At 35.4% G+C, this 21,217-nt stretch overlaps 1 protein-coding gene across 4 annotated transcripts in view; it reads left to right on the top strand.

The window, feature by feature from the left end:
* The window catches only part of UNC13C (unc-13 homolog C), a 503,072-nt gene that overhangs the window by 321,638 nt on the left and 160,217 nt on the right, over nucleotides 1–21,217 (top strand). For all 4 annotated transcript variants that reach the window (XM_045582381.1, XM_036441424.2, XM_036441415.2 and 1 more), the window contains 2 exons: nucleotides 5,835–5,968; nucleotides 20,332–20,417. In XM_045582381.1, the coding sequence (XP_045438337.1) occupies nucleotides 5,835–5,968; nucleotides 20,332–20,417 (220 nt within the window). The remainder of the gene's footprint in view (nucleotides 1–5,834; nucleotides 5,969–20,331; nucleotides 20,418–21,217) is intronic.

Here is a 21,217-nt window from a genome sequence, read left to right as displayed (position 1 = left end):
AGTGTCACTATGAGTTCAACTCAAGGCTCTCTTCTATTCCTTAAGGAGCTATTTCAAACCTTCACTATCTCCTCCTCCTCTTCTCACAGGATGGAAATTCCTAGCATTTCTTGTTCACCATCAACAGATTTATTTATAACATTCTTTATCAATTCAAAGGATAGCATGTTTTTCATTTATATTTGAGGCTAATCTTCCCACATACACACTAGATCCCATTCTCTTCCATTTCAACAGGGGCCTCATGTCCCCATCTCTGCCTCTCTTTAAAAAGTTTTTATTCTTTATGGTTTTTAGAATTCCCTTCCCCCCAAGGTTTTATTTCTAGCCATCAATTCTCCTCCCTCTCTTTGATTGATCTTATTTACTCCATAATTTCAGCTACCATTTATATCCTACAATTATTCTATCTATATGTAATAGTCCAGAATAATTTTTCATGCCAGACCAATCTACCTAATTACCTTCTGAGTATTCTACTTGGTTTCTCTCTCTCTTCCTTCTCACCAACTAGGCAATGAGTTGTATCAATTTTACTTGACTCTTTTATACATTTGATTTCATTAAATTACTGCTACTTCCAAGTCATTTAAAGAAACAAATGTAATTAAATACTCCCATGTTTAAAATCATTTAATGCAGTGTGGTTTAAATGCAGATTCCTCAATGTGACACACAAAGTACTTCCGGATCCAAAGGCATCTATCTCCAGAGCCTTTTCCCCCTAAGTATTTTCAGAGGCACATTTATTTTGTGGAAATTTTTGCAATATGGGGTGTGGAAAATTGGAAGGAGTGCAGGGTTTATCAAATTCAAACACATTTGAGAAACTAATGCTCTAGTATTAGCTCTCAGAGCAGTTGTTCTCAATCTAGGCCCTGAATCAGCAGCAGCAGAATTACTTGAGGCTCCATTATATATGCATATTCTCAAGTCTCACCCTTAACCTACTGCATCAGGAACTATGTGAGAAGGACCTAGCAATCTGTATTTTAGCAAGCCTTCCCAGCAATACTCATACCTATGCTCTCCAAGACAGGGTGGATCAGTTGGTTGGAACATCATCCCATACACCAAAAGGTTGTGAGTTTGATTCCCAGTCAGGGTACACTCCAAGGTTCTGAGTTTGATCCCTGGTTAGGAAACATTTTGATCTCTCTCTCTCTCTCTCTCTCTCTCTCTCTCTCTCTCTCTCTCTCTCCTCCACCCCCTTTCTCTCTCTCAAATTGACAAAATAACCCTGCTGCATGGTTTAATGGTTGAGCTTGAACCTGTGAACCAGGAGGTCATTGTTCGATTCCCAATCAGGGCACATGCCCCGGTTGCAGTCTCAATCCCTGGGGTGGGGAGTGCAGGAATCAGCAATCAATGATGCTCTCTCATCATTGATGTTTCTATCTCTTTCTCCTCCTCTCTTCCTCTCTGAAATCAATAAAAAAATATGTATCTTAGGGTGAGGATTAAAAAATTACATATGCCATTGAATAAATAGAATGTCACAGAAATATAGCAATCTTAGAAGTGTTGCATGCGTCTTACTATCATGAAGATATCTATTATTTCAGCACTTTTGTTTTTTGCACATAACAGTTCTTTCTATATGTTGATCTTTTCTTGGAGTAGCTTCATGTTTTCTTATTTTAAATTATGAAGGTATAGTATACATCTTATCAGCTTGTCTGTACCAGCTTTCTTTGATACTAAATTATCATTTTTTAAAAAGATATTTTATTGATTTTTTACAGAGAGGAAGAGAGAGGGATAGAGAGTCAGAAACATTGATGAGAGAGAATCATCGATCAGCTACCTCTTGCACACCCCCTAATGGGGATGTGCCCTGCAACCAAGGTACATGCCCTTGACCAGAATCGAACCTGGGCACTGAGCCAAACCAGTTCTGGCTAAATTATCATTTTTAAAATAACTATTGGACACTTTATTCAGCTGACCCTAGCAACTTTGCACTTTCAAAAATTCCTCTTCTCATTACTGTCACAGATTTCCTTTCAAGTTTCTTTCCTCAATAGTCTATTAACAAAATATATTTTAGTTGTTGTAATAATGATGACCAAAGTTAAAATTGAACTACTAACTCATAATTTTATATTTATTATACTTTGTTCATTTTTATTGAGTTTATAATTATAATACTTGAATATCATATACATATATTATAAACTATATTATTATAATAAGTACTAATTTTTAAAAGTTTCTGCTAGGAACCAATTTCAGCATGCAATAATTACAAGAGTTCCATCAAAAGTTGATGGAACTAAGTGGGCTCAACAAGGGTGAGCCACATATGTAGTTTACTTGTTGGAAATGGCTAAATGGCATTTCCCCCAAACCTGAGTAGCATTGTTAACCAGACAGCTAAGGGCATTTTATTGCCTTCTGTTTGCCAAACACCTGAAGGGCTTTGTGCTGTTCCCCAAACTGACAATATCCTTTGATATCCTGCCCTTTGATGTGCATTATTTCCACCTTGCCTTAGGACAAATTGTGTTGAATAAAAGCACAGGTCCTTGGTCAAGGTAGGAGTCTTTCACTCTCTTTAGCTGAAGCTCCTCTGACCCCCAATGCCTTTCAAAATTATCTTTCAACTTGGGACTTTTTAGTCATATACACTGAGCCCCTTTCTCCAGAATGCTGAACCCTTTGTAAGGCTGGGAAAAGAACCCCAGCAGTTTCAATAAGTACTAAAGTACTTATTAGCTTTTCAAAATGTTTACTATCATTGTTTTAATTTTCCAACTCTAAGGCAAATGCCCTAGTAGAACTCAAGATTAATAGTCTTACTTAGAAAATGTAATCCTTAATATATCAGGTATATAATATACCTCATTGTAGCCTATTATTTAAATTTTTACTTACTTTTTTAAAATATTATTTTTAAATATGTTTTTATTGATTTGAGAGAGAGAGAGAGAGAGAGAGAGAGAGAGAGAGAGAGAGAGAGAGAGAGAACAGCATCAATGTGAGAGAGAAACTTTAATCACTTGCCTCCCTTACACCGACCGAGATTGAACAGCAACTCAGGTATGTACACTGATTGGAATCAAACCAAGGATCTTTTAGTGCATGGAGGATGCTCAACCAACTAAGCCCCACTGGCCAGGCCTGTACCCCATTATTTTAAACGTATTATATTAAGATGCACTAGTCCTTCTGGCCAGTGGGGCTCAGTTGGTTGAATATCGCCCCATGCATCCACATGTTACTGATTCAATTCCCAATCAGGGCACATGCTGGGGATATGGGCTCAGACGCTGGTAGGGGGTGTGCAGGAGGCAGTGAATCCATGTTTTTCTCTCACATAGATGTTTCTCTCTATATATATAAAATTCAATTAAAAATCTTTAAAAACAATGCACCAATAAAACAGGGAAAACCTGATTTATGATGTTGCTCTGTAGTATGTAAAAACTTAATGACTCAGCATTCCGTTTGGTTTATTTCGGTGCAACATACAGAATATGATGCAATGCATTGTACTATCAATAATCTTCTAAAGTCACAAAAAAAAGAGTAATGGAAGTATATTTTGTGACTTTAGAATTGATGCATATTCGACTACGTACTTCAGTCTCTCCTCCTCTCCATATCACTCTTTGCAGAATGATGATAAGTGACTGTGATGTTAAATGTATCATCTATTGTCATTTCCTCTCATTTAATTACATTACTTGACATAAGTTAGACATACAGTCTGACTATATACACATCATGATGATGAATGATAGTATTCTAGTATAGTCTACCATGGCCATCAGAACTAATTTTATGTACAGCCTTCACAACTCACCAGTCTCTCTGATTTCTAACTCTATCATAGAGAGGGAAATCCATCGATCTTAATGTAATGAGTAAATAATTACATTATTGTGACAACAATAAAGTCCTGTTCACACAAAAAAGAGAAATTTTAGTAGAAAATGTAATTTAAAAGTAGGCAAGGCTTGCTCAGCTGGTGTGGCTCAGTGGTTGTCCATAGACATATGCACCAGGTTTGATTCCTGGTCAGGACACATGCCTGCGCTATGAGCTTGATCCCCAGTAAGGGGCATGCAAGAGACAGCTGATTGATGATTCTCTCTCATCATTGATGTTGTTTTGTTTTTTTCCCCTCTCTCTTCTTCTCCCTTCTTATCTCTGAAATCAATTAAAAAAGAAACCTAAAAATTTAAAGTAGGCAAGACTGAATATTTGTAAGCCTGCATTGCTGCCTTTATCTTCTAAAAGATCTACTCATGTGCCTTGATGTGTCCCAGGAATTGAAAAGGGAAGCCTGCCAGGACTTTCAAGTGTTTCTCAGGGACCAGACACACAAGATTCTTAAGATCCTTTGAACACTACTTATTGTTCACTCTGGAAATTTGAAGTAATTTTTGCCAGCCACTAATTTTTTACTATTTTAATTTTGCTTTCCAACTTTTAATATGTTGCATTTTGAGCATAAAGGTTAATCAACAGCACTTGAAAGCACCCTAGAAAATTATGTTTCCCTAACGGTACATTACTGTCTGTGTGTGGAGGTCTGTAATAGTTAGTGGATTCCACATAGGGTTGTATTTTAACTTAAGTGAGAATAATAATTGGGTGATGACTCACCCAAATCTGGTTACATGTCTTTGGCAGCATTAGAAGATCTGCATACAACCATTGGGTAGCTGATTTTCTGATGAGACTTGGTAGTTAAATATGGCAATTGGTTGGGCCAAATATAATCTAATCTACCTTTTATATCAGGTAATTTCTGAGCCACAAATTGAAGTTTTCAGATATTCTGGACCGAGAAACTTGTAAATAATTTAACAAAAACAGTAAATGAAGCCATCTTGCCTTTGTCTTTTTTTTTTTTTTTTTTTTTGCCTAATTTAAAAAAGTAAATGTAAAAGAAATGCTCTAAGAAGAATAGCCACCAAACAAAATAACCAGCATAATTTATCAGTATGTCTGAAAGAATTATAGGCATAGAATATGAATTTATATGTGAAAATTCAGGATTATGAAGTTTATATGTGAAACTTTCAAGTTCATATGTGTACTTCATTAATCTCAATGTAAATTTAGACCATCCTGGCTACACTCTTCTTTCTAGAGGTGAGAGTTGGAGAATTCATTCAGTATGATAAATCAAGAAGGATTTAAATATCACATACACACACACACACACACACACACACACACACACACACACAGGCTTCCAAAGTTTTAGTTAACTAGCTAGATTTGCAAGTGGATTAAGAGAGTAATGGGCCATGCATGTAACGTGTATATATTATAGAATATAATAGTACTGACTTTGTTACCAGGCAGCCGTGCATTCTGCCCACTTGCTACCAACTTGACTTTGAACAAAATATTCTGGCAGGATAAATTAGGATAAATGTTCTTACACAGCCACACACACACACACACACACACACACACACAGAGAGAGAGAGAGATACCTTTGTATAGAAAGAATTCAACCTTTCTCCTTGGGTGAAGCCCCATAAAAAGGATAATTTCCACAATAATAATTCTTAAGACTATAGTCCGAAGAAGAGAAACAATTACTCCAGAATCAAAGCATTTAGAAATGAAGCCTGGCCACTATCTTATGGGATCCTATTTAATGAAGAAAGGAAATCTGAATTTTGTAGTTTTGCCTCACATGATCTAAGAATTTTTTCATCACATTTTTCTCTGTTTGACAGTGATGTCTAACAGATCCTTCTGTTTGACAGTGACGTCTAACTATAGTCACACCATTTAACCCTTTTTTGTTTGTTTGTTTGTTTTGTGTTTTTTTTCTTTTTTTTGCATGTCATATGACCTGTGAGCAGAGTAAGAAACAGGACATTCCTCGGGAAGAACAAGGACCCACCACCAAGAATTTGGATTTTTGGCCCCAACTTATTACCCTGATGGTCACAATTATTGATGAGGATAAAACTGCCTACACACCTGTCCTGAATCAGTAAGTACACCATTTTACAAATGAATTGATTTTATGCAACTAAAATTAAAATAAGTATTTGAAGTACAGCTTATAATCACATGACAATGACAGTGGAACACAGAAAGAAATACCTTTATTTTGCTTTCTATTATTGTTTGTAATGTCATGTTTAGAGTCACATTTCTTTCTATGAAACCTAGGCCTAAAAAAATCAAATGTCTTCCCTCCATTGGTAATCCATGTTTTATACTGAAGACAGCTACCACCCACTGAGTATCCATGTGTCTTGTGTAACCCACATCAGATAACCACTGGTCTGCTTGCTGATACTATAACTATTCCATAGTTTAGAGATTTTATTCTTTTTAGTAAAGGAATCATAAGTTACATATATTATTTTGTCTGATTTTTTCACCCATTTTTTGAGATTCATCCAGATCACATTGTCAATACTTCACCTTTTATTTCTGAGTAATATTCCACTATGTAGATATACCACAAAAATGTGTATCAATTCAAATATTACGGTTAGGTTTAGTCTTAGTGTCACTATTATTGTTTTATGTTGTGTGTGTGTGTGGCGGTTTTTTTTTCAGATTAGGTGGCTTTGAATATTTGTTTATAAGTTTTTGCATAGACACACTATTTCATTTAATGTTGTAGGTACATTTTTAATATTTTGTTAAACTGCCAACATGCTTTGCAAAGTGGTTGTACATTGCCAACCCTTAGTATAATTGGACTTTAATTGTAGTTATTCAAATAGTGTACATTGGTAGCTCACTGCGGTTTTAATTTGTGATTTTCTAAATACTAATATCAGCCATCTTTAAATGTGTTTATTTGCCATCCTTTTGGTGAAATATCTATTCAAATCTTTTTGCCTTTTTGCAAATTGGAATGTTTATTTTCTAATTATTGAGTTGTAATAGTTCTTTTTGGTGAAATATCTATTCAAATCTTTTTGCCTTTTTGCAAATTGGAATGTTTATTTTCTAATTATTGAGTTGTAATAGTTCTTCATATATTCTAAATAAAGGTATGTTGACAAATACATATTTAAAAATATTTCTCTTAGTTTGTGACTTTCTTTTCCATTTTCTTACTTGTATCTTTTGAGTAGCTTCTTTTTGAATAATCCAATTTATCACTTGTTTTCCTTTATAATTTTGGATTTTTGTGCCCTATTTAAGAAATATTTGCAACACCCAAGTCAACTTGCAACCAAAGTTTTCTTCTGGATATTTTTCTTGGAAGTTTATGATTCATTTCAAGTTTTTGTTTGTTTGTTTTTTGTATATGCTGTAATATAGAGTTAAAGATTCTTTGGAATTTTTTTTCATATGCTTATCTAATATTTTCAGCTCTGCTTGTTAAAAAACTTATCCTTCCCCCCTCTGAATTACTTTGGCAACTTTGTAAAATAATCAGTTTAAGTATATGTGTAAGTGCATATTTCTGTAATCTGTTACATTGATCTATTGATTCATACATTGGTAAAGTGGTGATAAATGTCTTCGGCTTTAGTCTGAAAAACTATTTATCCCTCCCTCAATTATGAAAGAAAATTTTGCTAAATAGAATATTCTTCTGTGACAGGTTTCTTTTTATCAGCACTTTTAATATATCATCTCACTCCCTTCTTGCCTGCAAAATTTTTGCTGAAAATCCACATATAGCCTTATAGGGATTTCCTTTTTTTGTAACAAGCTGTTTTTCTCTTGCTGCTTGTAAGAGTCTCTGCCTTTTATATATTCTTTGTTGAAATCCTCACAGTGTTCATGCATTGATTTCCTGTCATCAGTGAGCATTTTTATGCCCATTATTTCAAACTTCCTATCAGACAAGTCACTTAGCTCCATTTCATTAAGATCAGTTTCTGGTAATTTTTCTTGTTCTTTTGTCTAAGACATCCCTTGCATCTTCACTTTTCTTAACGCTGTGTCCGGTTCTGTATTTTGGATAAAACTGCCCAGACTTCACAGAGTGGTCTTCTCAATCAGTGCAGCCTGAGCTCTGGGTTTTCTCTCAACCTTTATGATAGTCCAAGCTTCTGTCTTTGTTCTCAGTGGCTCCCAGCTGAGGGTGTCCCCGAAGGGGAGGAGTGCAGCCAGCCCGGATGAAGCTAATGAGAAGCCAGACCCTGGAGCAACAGCTGGGAAAGAATGTAATTAAGCTCCTTCCAGGGAGAAACTTAAAGATGGGCACTTTTTCCTGCTCTGTTCTACACTGAGCCCAGGAATACAGCACAGGAGCAGGAGGTGGGGAAGAGGATACACCTGCACCTATTGCAAAGCTGCTTATTTGTTTGCCATAGCCCTGTGTGACATGTGAATGCAAGCCCTATTAGGATCAGAGCTAGGTGATTTGATGACCTGACTCTCTGGGGCACTAAAGGTGTGGAAATCTCCTTTAAGGAGAAACTGGCAATGTAATTTTGTTATTGGAACAAGTTAAAGGGAGAACATAGGAGAAGTGCCCATAGGCGTTCCTGCGCTCTGGGGAGGGTCTAGGCCATCTCCTAGGTGCATGCTAAATTAGAAGCCAAGCCCTTGGCATCAGCTTGCAAAGTATGCAGCCCAGCCCCTTCCAGGGAAAGACTGGGAGATGGACATTTTGCCTCTTCTTTCTGGATGGAGCCTCCAGGGGACAGGCGCAGGAAGTGCTCAGGCACACATTGATAACAGCTTCTTTATTTGCTATGGTCCTATGAGTCTTATGTGCACAAGCACTGCTGGCTTTCAGAACTAGTTGTTTCAGAACTAGGAGTCCATGCCTCAGATGGGAGTCTTAAAAGTTGAGGTGTTAGGTGTGCAGCCCAAATCCTTCAGTACTAAGAGAAGCTGGGGAATCCCTCCCAACTATATGGGACTCTGCAAGGGTGAGGAGTGAGGGGATGGGGGGGAAAGAGGTTAATAGCAAGTCTGAGTCTCAGCCTTGTGTCATTTTGTGGGGGAATTTTCTAATTTCCTGATATGTAGGACTCACTCGGCTAGTGTCTCGATTTCTCTCGGAGGAATTGCTCCATGTATACTATAGTAGTCACACAGTCAGTACATGCCTGGGTGAGGACAGTTCAGGAGCTTCCTTGCACCATTTTGATTTTCCCAAACCTATTGTTCTTGAGTTTTGGTAGTTTGTGTCTTTTTAAAAATTTTATTTTATTTAATCTAAGTGGTCAAATTTGTTGTCAGATGATTACTTAGGACATTTTGTATTATTCTTTTAGTGTCTATAAAATCTGAATAATTTCCCCTTCCTCGTCTTTAATATTGATATTTTACATACCTCTCATTTTTTCCTGTCCAACTGGCTGGACATTTATTAATCTTCTGAAAATGAAACATTTTGGTTAATTAAAACTCTATTGATTTTTGTTTTAAAGTAAAATGGTTTCTCTTCTTCTTCTTCTTCTTCTTCTTCTTCTTCTTCTTCTTCTTCTTCTTCTTCTTCTTCTTTTTCTTTTAATTGTTTAAAGTTTTACATATGTCTCCTTTCCCGTCCCCCCATTGACACCTGCCCCCCAGCCATTCCCACCCGATGTAAGCCCCCGCTGCCCCAGTGTCTGTGTTATTGGTTATGCCTATACATGCATATAAGTCCTTTGGTTGTTCTCTAAACCCCCCTCACCTGCCATTTGTCTCTGCTCTATTTTTGTTCATCAAATTATGTTGATCATTATATCCCACATACGAGTAAGATCATGTGATATTTATCTTTCAATTGGCTTATTTCACTTAGCATAATGTTCTCCAGTTCCCTCCATGATGTTGCAAATGGTAAAAGTTCCTTCTTTTTATAGCAGCGTAGTATTCCATTGTATAGATGTACCACAGTTTTTTAATCCACTCATCTTCTGATGGGCACTTAAGTTGTTTCCAAATCTTAGTTATTATAAATTGTGCTGCTATGAAAATAGGGGTAAGCATATCCTTTCTGAGTGGTGTTTCTAGATTCAAGGGATATAGTCCTAGAAGTGGAATTACTGGCGAAGATGGAGTTTCATATTTAACTTTTTGAGGAAACTCCATACTGTTCTCCACAGAGGCTTCACCAGTCTGCAATCCCACCAGCAGTGCAGGAGAGTTCATTTTTTTCCACATCCTCACCAGCACTTGTTGTTTATTGATTTGTTGATGATAGCCATTCTGATAAGTGTGAGATGGTATCTCATTGTTGTTTTGATTTGCATCTCTCAGATGATTACTGACTTTGAGAATGTTTTCATATGTCTCTGGGCCCTCTGTGTGTCCTCTTTTAAAAAGTATCTATTTAGGTCCTTTGACCATTTTTTTATTAGATCATTTATCTTTCTTTTGTTAAGTTGTATGAGTTTCTGTAAATTTTGGAGATTAAACCATTATCTAAAATAGCATTGGCAAATATGTTCTCCCATGAAGTGTGCTTTCTTGTTGTTTTGTTGATGTTTTCTTTTGCTGTGCACAAGCTTTTTATTTTTATGTTGTCCCATTTGTTTATTTTCTTCTTAGTCTCCATTGCCCTAGGAGCTGTGTCAGTAAAGATAATGGTACAATATATGTCTACAAGTTCCTAAGATGGTAATTCTCATATCTCTTCTACTGCCTCAAGCTTCCTGCCTTGCAGTGTGAATCTGAAGACTTGTTCTCCCCAGGTCTTTAATCAGGAAGTGCTGGGGTAGCTTCAGAAATAATTACATAAATCCAGCAAATTTCACTTATTCCCCCTATAAGCATATTACCCAAGGTTTACAGTCTATTTCTGGTCCTCTCCGCCTTCTTTGCCACTGCCAGGTGGCATTTTCATTTTCTTACAAAAGCTCAATTTAATAGTTAACCACAATTTTATTTTTCACATTTAAATTAAACATGTCTTTAAATATCCTAGTTCATTAAAATAATGCCTTGGTTGTAAATGTACATTTAAAGAAAAAAAAAAAAGGATGAAAGAGTCAATGTATTAAAATGGCATTTGTGATCCACTTTTTTTTTTTGGTACAAGAGAACTTAAACACAAAGGGGAAAATTATCAACGTGGGGAATGTTCAATTAGATGAGTTCACACTCCAAATACTTAAGCTGGCTTTCATCCTTCACTGCAGTGTGATGATATGCTTTAATTTCCCTTGGCTATGGTTTTAACTGGAAAGGCTAGTTGGCCATTTACTAATAGAGTCCTGCTTAAATCGAGTTCATTCTCCTTGGCTGTTCTTTTCCTGAAATTGGTAGTTAATTGTATGTCAAGTATTCTTAAATGGAGAATATAGTAACAAAAGCTGATTTTTAAAATATTTTAATAATGTGAAAAAAGCACAGCAAACAAAATGTCTTTTGAATTCTGGCTATGATAATGAAGCTTCAGTTGCATACTCAACACATTATAACAACACCTTTGCTGTCTCATTTGTGACTCATTTGTGGCAATGAACACACTTCTTCAAAGGCAGACTTTGCATATCAAAACAACGCTTCACATTTAATGGATTCCGATTTTATCTGTTGTGAATAATGAATCAGTACTATCAAATTTTGACAATGGTAGATTGTTTTCCCTATTTCACTAAGAGATTTGCAAGACTAATTGGGTTATTAAACTGTTGTGTCTCACAGGATTCAAGGTTTAAAATGTTTGTGCTTTGTATTAATTGCTGCAAATTAAAAACAGGAGACATTCAAATAATGTTGGTGTGGGTCGGTTATTTCATTAAACCTTTTATAAATGATAGATTGTTACAACTGCCTTGAAAATGAACATGTGAAGCTATACATTTGAAAACTTAATTTGTGTGTAGTAAAACCTCACAAATTCAGATTACTATGAGAAGGGGTTAATTTTGTTTTTAAATTGTGAATAATTAGTATACATATATATGTACTTGTTTTGATATATGGGTCAAATTTATATATAAATTTCTACAAGGTTAGGGAACAGTTGTGGAAAGTTAAAACCTCCTTCAGTCTTGCCTGTATGGTAGTTTGAAATTTATTTGTAATTAACATAAACTGTTAGTATGTAGCTAGAAATTTCTGAAGTTTGTGAAACCAGTTTACTTCTATGAGAACATAAAAATTCCCTCTGTAATCAATTTATTGCCATTAATTTTATTAGCAACTTTTTTATCCTAGGAATCAAAACTAACAAATGTAAATTTCCATTCAGTTTCTGTGATCATTATTTTCACATGAGAAATCAATGGAATCTAAATAATATTTTCCTGTATGTCTCTTTTAGAGTTAAAATGTTATTCTCAGTACACAGTTACTGAGTGTTCACTACATTCCAGTGGTGTACAAAGTATTTACACGTAAAATCTATTTAATCCTTACCACAGCCCTAGAAATAATCCCAAATTATGCAATTTTTATCACCTCCACTTGATAGATGAGGAAATTGAGTTTTAAAAAGACTAATCCCTGCTCCACTGGGCAAATTAACTAAATAGCAGAGGAGAAATCAAACCTATATCATTTGCATTGGATTGGAGTTTTAACCACTACATAATTCTAGTGTAGATTGTGCAGGGGGAATCACCAAAACTGTGTTAAATTGTAGAAAATAAGCCTTTAGCACACATGCAGATGGAGTAGACTTCTTAGCCAATTCAAAGAAGAGGCAAAAATATTCAACTGCGGAGTGTGTTGGAACAAAACAACTCTGCCTTTGAATCATGATTTGGAACTGGGTATATAGCACAGATAAAATTATACAATGTGATGCCAAAGTGAGAGTGAATATTTGCAAATCTACAAAGGAAATTTGGATACAGTGTAAATAGCACTATTACTGGAATATGGTTATTTGTGGCCTGTTAAAAGTTGGAAACAAAATGTAGCCAGCTTGATAAAATATCTGCTATGAAAAATACTAGGTGTCTCTCCTCTTTCTCAAAGTACTAATTTGCTTCTTTTGTCTGTAATATTTTGCTCATAGTTTTAATTTTTTTCTCCTCTCTTTTTCACTAGGTAGGTAGGACTAAAGAAATTTGTCTAGGACTAAAAATTGTCAGTGTTTCAGATGTTGCCTCCAGATTATGTCCTGGATTCTGGAATTGTTTAAATCTTGTAGATATAGGAATGCCTGTGTAAGCATAATTCATATTATTTGGTAGTGAAAAGATGTTAAGTGAAGAAAAAATGTTTTCTAATGTTATACAAAATTGGTTAAAGCAAAAAAATATTATTTTCTTCACTTTTCAACTATAAAACCAATGCCAATAAAATTATACTAGGTAAGTTAAATCTTGTGTCAACAGAAAAATTATAAAATTTATTCTCCAATGCTATTACTGACTCTTAACATTAAGTGAGCAATGGTACAGTTTGTAGCCATTGAATACATAATTTTTTTGCTCTTGAGGTTCAGAGATAATGAATCACTTTTAACTCTGCCTTAAGTACAACAGAAGACTTTGGAGGGAAATGATAACTTGATCTGTACTTTGAAGGAAGAGATTATTTGTGGATCAAATGAAAATTGAGGAGGAGAGAGAACAGACAAGGAAACATGATCATCAGCCTCAGATATATTGAGAAATTATAAGTAATGTGGGTGGCTTGAGCATGGACAGCGTTTGAGAGTAGAGACAGAAGTTAAGCTAGAATCTAATCATCACTGGCAAGGAAAGTCACATGAGTGGCAGTTTTTCTCTGTTAATGAAAGTGTCACAAGCAATTGATGGTTTTAAACCGTAGCTCCAAATATTATGGCCTATGTTCTTAAGAGGTAAATTAGGTGGTAATACAAGGGTGTGATAGAAGAGGAAGGGATGGAGGCACATATACTAAAAGGCTAACGCAATTCTTGAGGCAAGTAAGAGTGAAGACTTGAATTAGGGATGTGACAGTAGCAATAGGAAAGGGACAGGCAATTCCACAGGTATGTCAAAGGAGGAATCCACAGGAGAGTAGAAAAGGGAAGATGCTATGGATTGTGGCAGAGTTAATGACTCGATTTGCTGCCTAGATTTAAGATTAAATACTTTTTTTGTATGTGTTGGGGGGTGGGGGGATTTTTTTAACTAGCATATAGGCTTCAGAAGAACCTGTGTCACTATTAAGTAAATAAACTAGCTTTGAATTCTGTTTTTCTAGCATAGAACATTCATTATCTTCACAGGTAACAATAAGCACAACCAAATTTGAAATCAGCATATCATAATGAGCTATAAGCAACACTTCTTCTAAAGCAAATATCAGAAAATATCTCAGACCCCAAAGATTGTCTTCTGCATAGTAGAGTTTAGCAAGTGGTAGAAATTAAGGTTTAGATTTAAATAGGAACTCTGGCATAAATATAAAGGTAATATTTTGAACTCTAAATATTTTTAATACAAATCAGTAGGCAAATACAAAAAAGTAAGAAAATATAAGCTCTGAAGGTATTTTTGAATTACTGTTATTATCATTTAAAAAAGAATAAATAAGAAATAATGCCAAGACACATAAGCTCCATTTCAGATTCTGTCATTGATTTGTTCCATGTTTTAGGATGCATTTCTTTATTTTTAATATCCTGAGTCTAAAATGAAGGCAAAATAAGTTATCCTTAAGTCTCTTCCAAGTATCAAATATATAGATATAGATAGATATATCAATATAGATATAGAGATAGAGATATAATTGAATATTTTCTTCTTTATTGGAGAGATCATGAGCTTTGGAGAGGCAGTTCAAGTCTCAAATCTTGACCACAAATAATGTAAATGAGAATAATAACAAATGTAAAATGAGAATAATAACAACAAATAAGAATTTTGTGATAAATAAATGAATGTTAATTTAATGTTAAGTTCTTTAAAAAAAAACTTGCATAGTAAAAGTCCATTGATTTTATATCAAAAGAGATATTACTTTAAAAGCTTGTGGTCACAAAACTCATTTTATTTGGTTTCACAGTACTATATAAAGTAAAAAAATAAAAGTTTCAATGTTTATATATCACTTTGGTGAAGAAAATAAGTAAAAAACAAAACTAAGACTCCCCTCAACCAAGCCTTATAAATTTTTAGTAATTCAACTAATATTTCTTCGCTTATAAGCATAGATATGCAGTTAATAATATTTATTTTACATTGTTCTTTTTGCAAAATATTAGAACATATTATGCACACTATTAATCTGTAATTTGCTTTTTTACTTAACCCTGTCTAATAGATATAATTTCATGTCAATACAAGCATATCTACCTAGCTCTTTTTAATAGTTGTATATTATTCTGTGTATTCATACATTGGGATGATACAGCCCATAGAGGGGACTTCTAGGGTACATGAGAGAAGGGTGTGGAGATATCACAGGTATTTGAATATCATAAAAACTGGAAGCCTATAGTCATTAGATAACTTTTGGGAATCAGGATCAACCAAGCCCTAATTCTTAATTTATGTTTACTAGTTTGAAATTTTTGTACTGTATTTTCCGGTGTATAAGACGATCAGGCGTATTAAAACATAGGTTTAGGCCTATATTCGCTGTATAAGACTACCCCCCACTTCTGAGGCAACACTAGTTCTTTTTTAATAGACCGCCTCTCTGACTCTGGCCAATCTGAGTAGGCTTTTTTTTCATTTCAAAAGTCGTCTTATACGCCAGAAAATGCGGTATTAAAAAAGGCACTATTATTGTAATAAAAATTTCTTTGAATATTAGAGAGATTATCACTAATATTGCTTTTGTATGTTTTTTTCTTTCTAACTTGCCATTGATTTCATTAGCCATTTTTCCTAACTTCATATTTTTCCTATAGGTTTGTAACAATTCTTTTCCTATGAATATTATTATCTCACTAGTGGCTGGGTGCACAAAATTTGTGCATGGGGTGGTGTCCCTTAGCCCAGCCTTTACCCTCTCCAATTGGGGGCCCTTTTGGGGATGTCCAACTGCTGGTTTACACCCGATCCCTATGGACATCCCTAAACTGGCAGTCGGGCATCTCTCTCACAATCTGGGACCCCTGGCTCCTAACCACTCACCTGCCTGCCTGCCTGATTACTCCTAACTGCCTCTGCTTATCTGCTTGATTGCCCCTAACTGCCCTCCACTGCAGGCCTTATCTTGCCCCTAAAGGCCCTCCCCCGCTAGCCTGATCTCACCCCTAACTGCCCTCCTCTGCTAGCCAATTTGGTTCTGATTGGTCAATTTCTATGCCAGTCAATGTCTCTGGGCCTATCAATAATCCTGGTGGAGGCCTGGAGAGAAATGGAGGCATGGCTGCTGGCCAGACTGGGAGAGAAAGAGAGAGGCAAATGTTGATCAAAAGCTTCCACAGAGACAACAGATCAGGCCTTGCTTCTCTCTTCAGGCCTCTCTCTGGCCCTGATTTGCAGGCCCCTCAGCAGTCAGTGCTGAGTGCCAGGTTGCCACGGCAACCCAGCTGACTGCAGTACTGACTTCCAGTTGGTTGAGCTTTGGTCTTTACTAGTCTTATGACCCAGGGTTTTTATATAATAGGATTGCCTCTTCTATATTGAATGGTTTTCTAGTGTGTCATTTTTATTTTAAATTATAGTTTTGTTTTGGTTATGGTTTTGCCATGTTGAGGGTTTAAGAGCACTGATGAGAGCCCTTAAACCACAGTTCTTCAAGAATAAAAATTAACTGGACATTGCTTATGCATTGAGAAAATCTTGAGACTAACAGCTTGTTTTTAGATCCCTTGTTTTGCAGTTATCTAAATTACAGCTTCTAGATTAAATAAAAAATACAAGTCACTTTCAGATAACTGAGATGCACAGCTCATTTCTTCCACCAATTAATATTTATCCTCCTTCAAAAGTATACACAACTCTTACTTTTTTTCCAAGCAATTTCTGGGAATGACTGCCCTAGTATATTCTTCTGTGCCTTGTACTCTTAGCCTCATTTTGTTCAGTAGTTTGCACTTATTGCTGTAATATTTTTATTTTAATTATAACCCATGTTTCTTGAAGTAATATCAACCTTAGGGTAGAAAGTCAAATAGAAAAACAACATCTCCTTAGAATATTTTTGGCTCTTTGCACTTCTGCTTTGATCTAGCTCCTTATTATCCTTTCAGCTACAGTTTAATGTTCTTCATTCTTCTTTCCTAAGTATTCTCCATGGAGCTGATCCCCATGTTGCTCTTTTTCTGTTCCCCTGTGGTATCATTGCCTTCTACAGCATACACACAGTTTCCTATCACTGCTGGTGTGTGATAGCAAAGTTCTGAGTCTCCAATCTTGTTCATGCTGCTGCTTCCCATTTCCATAGAGATCACAGGGGTAATCTTCAATTGTAAATAAGCAGCTGCCATAGCTCCTGAGAACCAAGGATGAGCAGTTGTTGTTTTCCAAATACTTGATATAACAAAACCACTGTTTCCCACAACCATCTCTACTTTTTCACCTTGTAGTTTTCTTCATGAGACTTACCATGATATTTATAAGTACCGTGCACTAACCGATTGCGCCACTGGAGCCCCCTTACCATGATATTTATATCTATGTCTATGTCTATATCCATATCTATATTGTTTATATTTAATTCATATATGTATATTTATATGTCTATATCTATATCTATATTGTTTATATTTAATTCATATATGTATATTTATATTTGTGAGATACCAGACTGTAAAGTTCCCAAAGGCAAGGACCATGCCTGTTTTGTTTAGTAGTATGAAATCTGCCATTAGTACAGTGCACAACACATCTTGGGCCTTCAATTAATAGCTACTTATTAGAGAACTAGTGGCCTGATGTATGAAATTCATGTAAAAGTAGGCCTTCCTTCCCCAGCTACTGGCACTAGCTTCCCTCTGGCACTGGGGACCCAGGCTTTCTTCACAGCCAAGGCTTTGTCTGGAAGGTCATCCAGAAGGATATCTGGAAAGACATCTCATCTAATTAGCATATTATGCTTTTATGCTTTAATTATTAAATGCTAAATGCATTACAGCCATTTGTATTATATTACCTCTTATTTCACTTCTCGCAAATTTATAGTTTTTAGACTTTTAAAAAAAAAATAAAGCATTATAAATTTGATTGAAGCTTTATGAGTCCAATTCCCTTTACTTCAAACATTTCTATGAGAATAGAGTTGATATTTTTATTCCCCTGAATTTCTTTATATCTTGATGATATGTGCATGTATTTATTAAAAAAGCATGTCAGATATGTGCCAAACTATCCCCTAGAGCACATGTGTCAAACACAAGGCCCGCGGGCCAAATCCATCCCGCCAGGCCTTGCAATGTGGCCCGCACCGCGCTGTCATCACTGCACTCCACTGCATTTCCATCACAATGACAGTTTATGACTGTTCAGTAAACCATTCGGCCCGCGATTTAGGCTGGATTTTAGATTTTGGCCCCTTCTCTGATTGAGTTCGACACAACTACCCTAGAAGTACTGACTGATTTACCTAGAGACAAAGTCTGAGGACGTGAGAAGCTAGACAGAAAGCAGCTGAAAAAAGGAGAGAGCTGAATACAAGAACAGGAGAATAATTAAAATCCAGGCTCTACAAAGTAATGAATCTAGGTGAACACCCCAAGCATAAGTTCATCCTGGCAGGAGGAATAAATATTGACCTGTGTTGAATGAACCTAGACCCTAGATGGATGAAGGTCATGTCTCTCAACCTTAAAAAACTACTATCAGAAGAAAATAAGTTCTTTTTGAAAGATTAATAACTTAATCCAAATACTCAAATTATCTGAGCATTTTTACACAAAAAAAGTCCTTTATTAAATAAAAAAATAAGCAGGCATTATAAAAGAATAATATAGTGGAATTTAGAGACAGATATTACAGTAACTATGATTATGATTTTTAAGAAATCCTGAGTGTAAATAATTGATGAATGTACATCAGCATTTAAGTTTTAAAATATCAATCAACATCATTAGATAAATTGAGAGATGGTGGATGGTAAGGATTATTTGATGAAATATACCTTGCTTTTGGTGGAAATTTGAGCTAAAATATTTTATATAGTATCAATGGTATTTTTTTTATTTAAGGTCATAACAAGGTCATATTTACTCAGGTAATACTTTCCATCTCATTCAGAATTGTATTACTTTTTTTAATTTAGACCCTAAAATATAAATCAATGTGAGAGCTATTTTTCTTTTTTTAAATAATTTTTTTATTGATTTCAGAGAGGAAGGGAAAGGGAGAGATAGAAACATCAATGATGAGCCCTAGCTGATTTAGCTCAGTGGATGGAGCATCAGCCTGGGGACCCAAGAGTTCTGGGTTCAATTCTGGTCACATGCCTGGATTGCAGGCTCAGTCTATCGTGCAGGAGGCACCCAATTGATGATTCCCTCTCATCATTGATGTTTCTGTCTCTCTCTTCCTCTTCCTTCCTAAAATCAATAAAAACATATTTTAAAAAAATCAATGATGACAGAATCATTAATTGGCTATCTCCTACATTGCCCCTACTGGGGATTGAACCTGCAACCTGGGCATGTACCATGGTTGGCATTGAACCTCGACCTCCTAGATTCATAGGTCAACACTTCACCACTGAGCCACACCAGTAACTTCAATTAATTAAATAAGTAGCTATTAATTGAAGGCCTATTTTTGTTTTTTAATATTTGTCATTTGTATATATGTGTATGCATATATTTACATATAGTATATTGATATATGCATGCATTACATATTTATACAGTATGTATATGTAAAAAAGAAAATGCTATCAGCCTTACATATTGGGTGAGTGTTTACAAGGTTATGAAAAGACTTGGTATATTCACTGGGCTTGGGCTTTTATTACCAGGAGCCTTATTACAAGATTGAAAACACATGCAGAGTACATGTTCAGCAGCAGTAGGAATCTTGTCTTTAGCCTAAGCTTGTTTAATGTAAAACACATACCTGCCAAGGAGCTCTGTAGACCTGACTAATGGTCCACCATGGGCCATTTACCAGAGGAATGAGAAAATTTTCTTAAAATAAATTGTAAGCAAATAGGAGATGAAGTTATTTAAGCTTGTTTCAAGAAAATTGCCAACAGGTGAATGTGAGATATGGTTTTGGTATTACATGGTATCTGCTACTCTGATCCATCTGATGTGTCTTTAAAATTATGACATATGAATATGGAGTGTATGATACAACTGAAGAGTGTCTTTAGAGACAAACATGCTAGGACATCCATCAGGAGCTACAAGTACCATCACATTGTCACTAAGCAAATGGAGTCTATTTCCCTGACACCCAATATTGTTTAATGAAAACATTCCAGTGTGTAGTTTTTTTTTTCCTTATCTAGGAAAATTTATAAAGAGATATCACAAAAATAGAAGTATTTATGATTTATAATCATTAATGTGGTATATAGGTAAAGTAAGGTACATTTTGTGTTTGTTTTTTTAGGCACATTCTTGTTTTTGATACATTAATATGTGTTTAATTTTAGGTTTCCTCAAGAACTAAACATGGGAAAAATAAGTGCTGAAATTATGTGGACCCTTTTTGCTCTGGATATGAAATATGCACTAGAAGGTAATTCCAAATAACTATTTTTATTAGAACACACATTTTAGTGAAATCTTTATTTCTTGTTCTCATTTTTAAATGCAAGAATTGATTAATTAAAACATGGATTGCTTCATATGACAGTTCTATTTTTTAAAATTATTTATTGTTTAGAGTATTACATATGTTTCCTTTTTCTCCATTGACCTCTCCCCAGCCACCCCAGCCCCCAGCACATGCCCTCACTCCCCTAGTGTCTGTGTCCTTTGGTTATGCTTATATGCATGCATACAAGTCCTTTGGTTGATCTCTTACTCCTCCCCTGCTTTTCCTCTGAGGTTTAATGATCTGTTTGATGCTTCTCTGTCTCTGTGTCTATTTTTGTTCAACAGTTTATGTTGTCCATTATATTCCATATATGAGTGAGATCATGTGATATTTGTCTTTCTCTGACTCACTTATTTCGCTTAGCATAATGCTTTCCATGTTCATCTACTGTTGTGAATGGTTCTTTATATTTTCAGCAATGTAGTATTCCATGTGGTACTACATGGTATCTGCTACCCCAATCCAATGTCGTACAATGTGTATATGTACCACAGTTTTTTAATTTATTTATCGGCTAATGGGCATTTAGACTGTTTTCAAATCTTAGCTATTGTAAATTGTGCTGCTATGAACATAGGGATAAATATGTCCTTTTTGGTTGGTGTTTTTGGTTTCTTGGGATATATTCCCAGAAGTGGGATTACTGGATCGAATGGGAGTTTCATGTTTAATTTTTTGAAGAATCTCCATACTGTTCTCCACAATGATTGCACCAGTCT

This window comes from Pipistrellus kuhlii, unplaced genomic scaffold (genome assembly GCF_014108245.1).
Source record: "Pipistrellus kuhlii isolate mPipKuh1 unplaced genomic scaffold, mPipKuh1.p scaffold_m20_p_1, whole genome shotgun sequence".
Taxonomy (NCBI): Eukaryota; Metazoa; Chordata; class Mammalia; order Chiroptera; family Vespertilionidae; genus Pipistrellus; species Pipistrellus kuhlii.
This window is presented reverse-complemented; position numbering and strand designations above follow the sequence as displayed.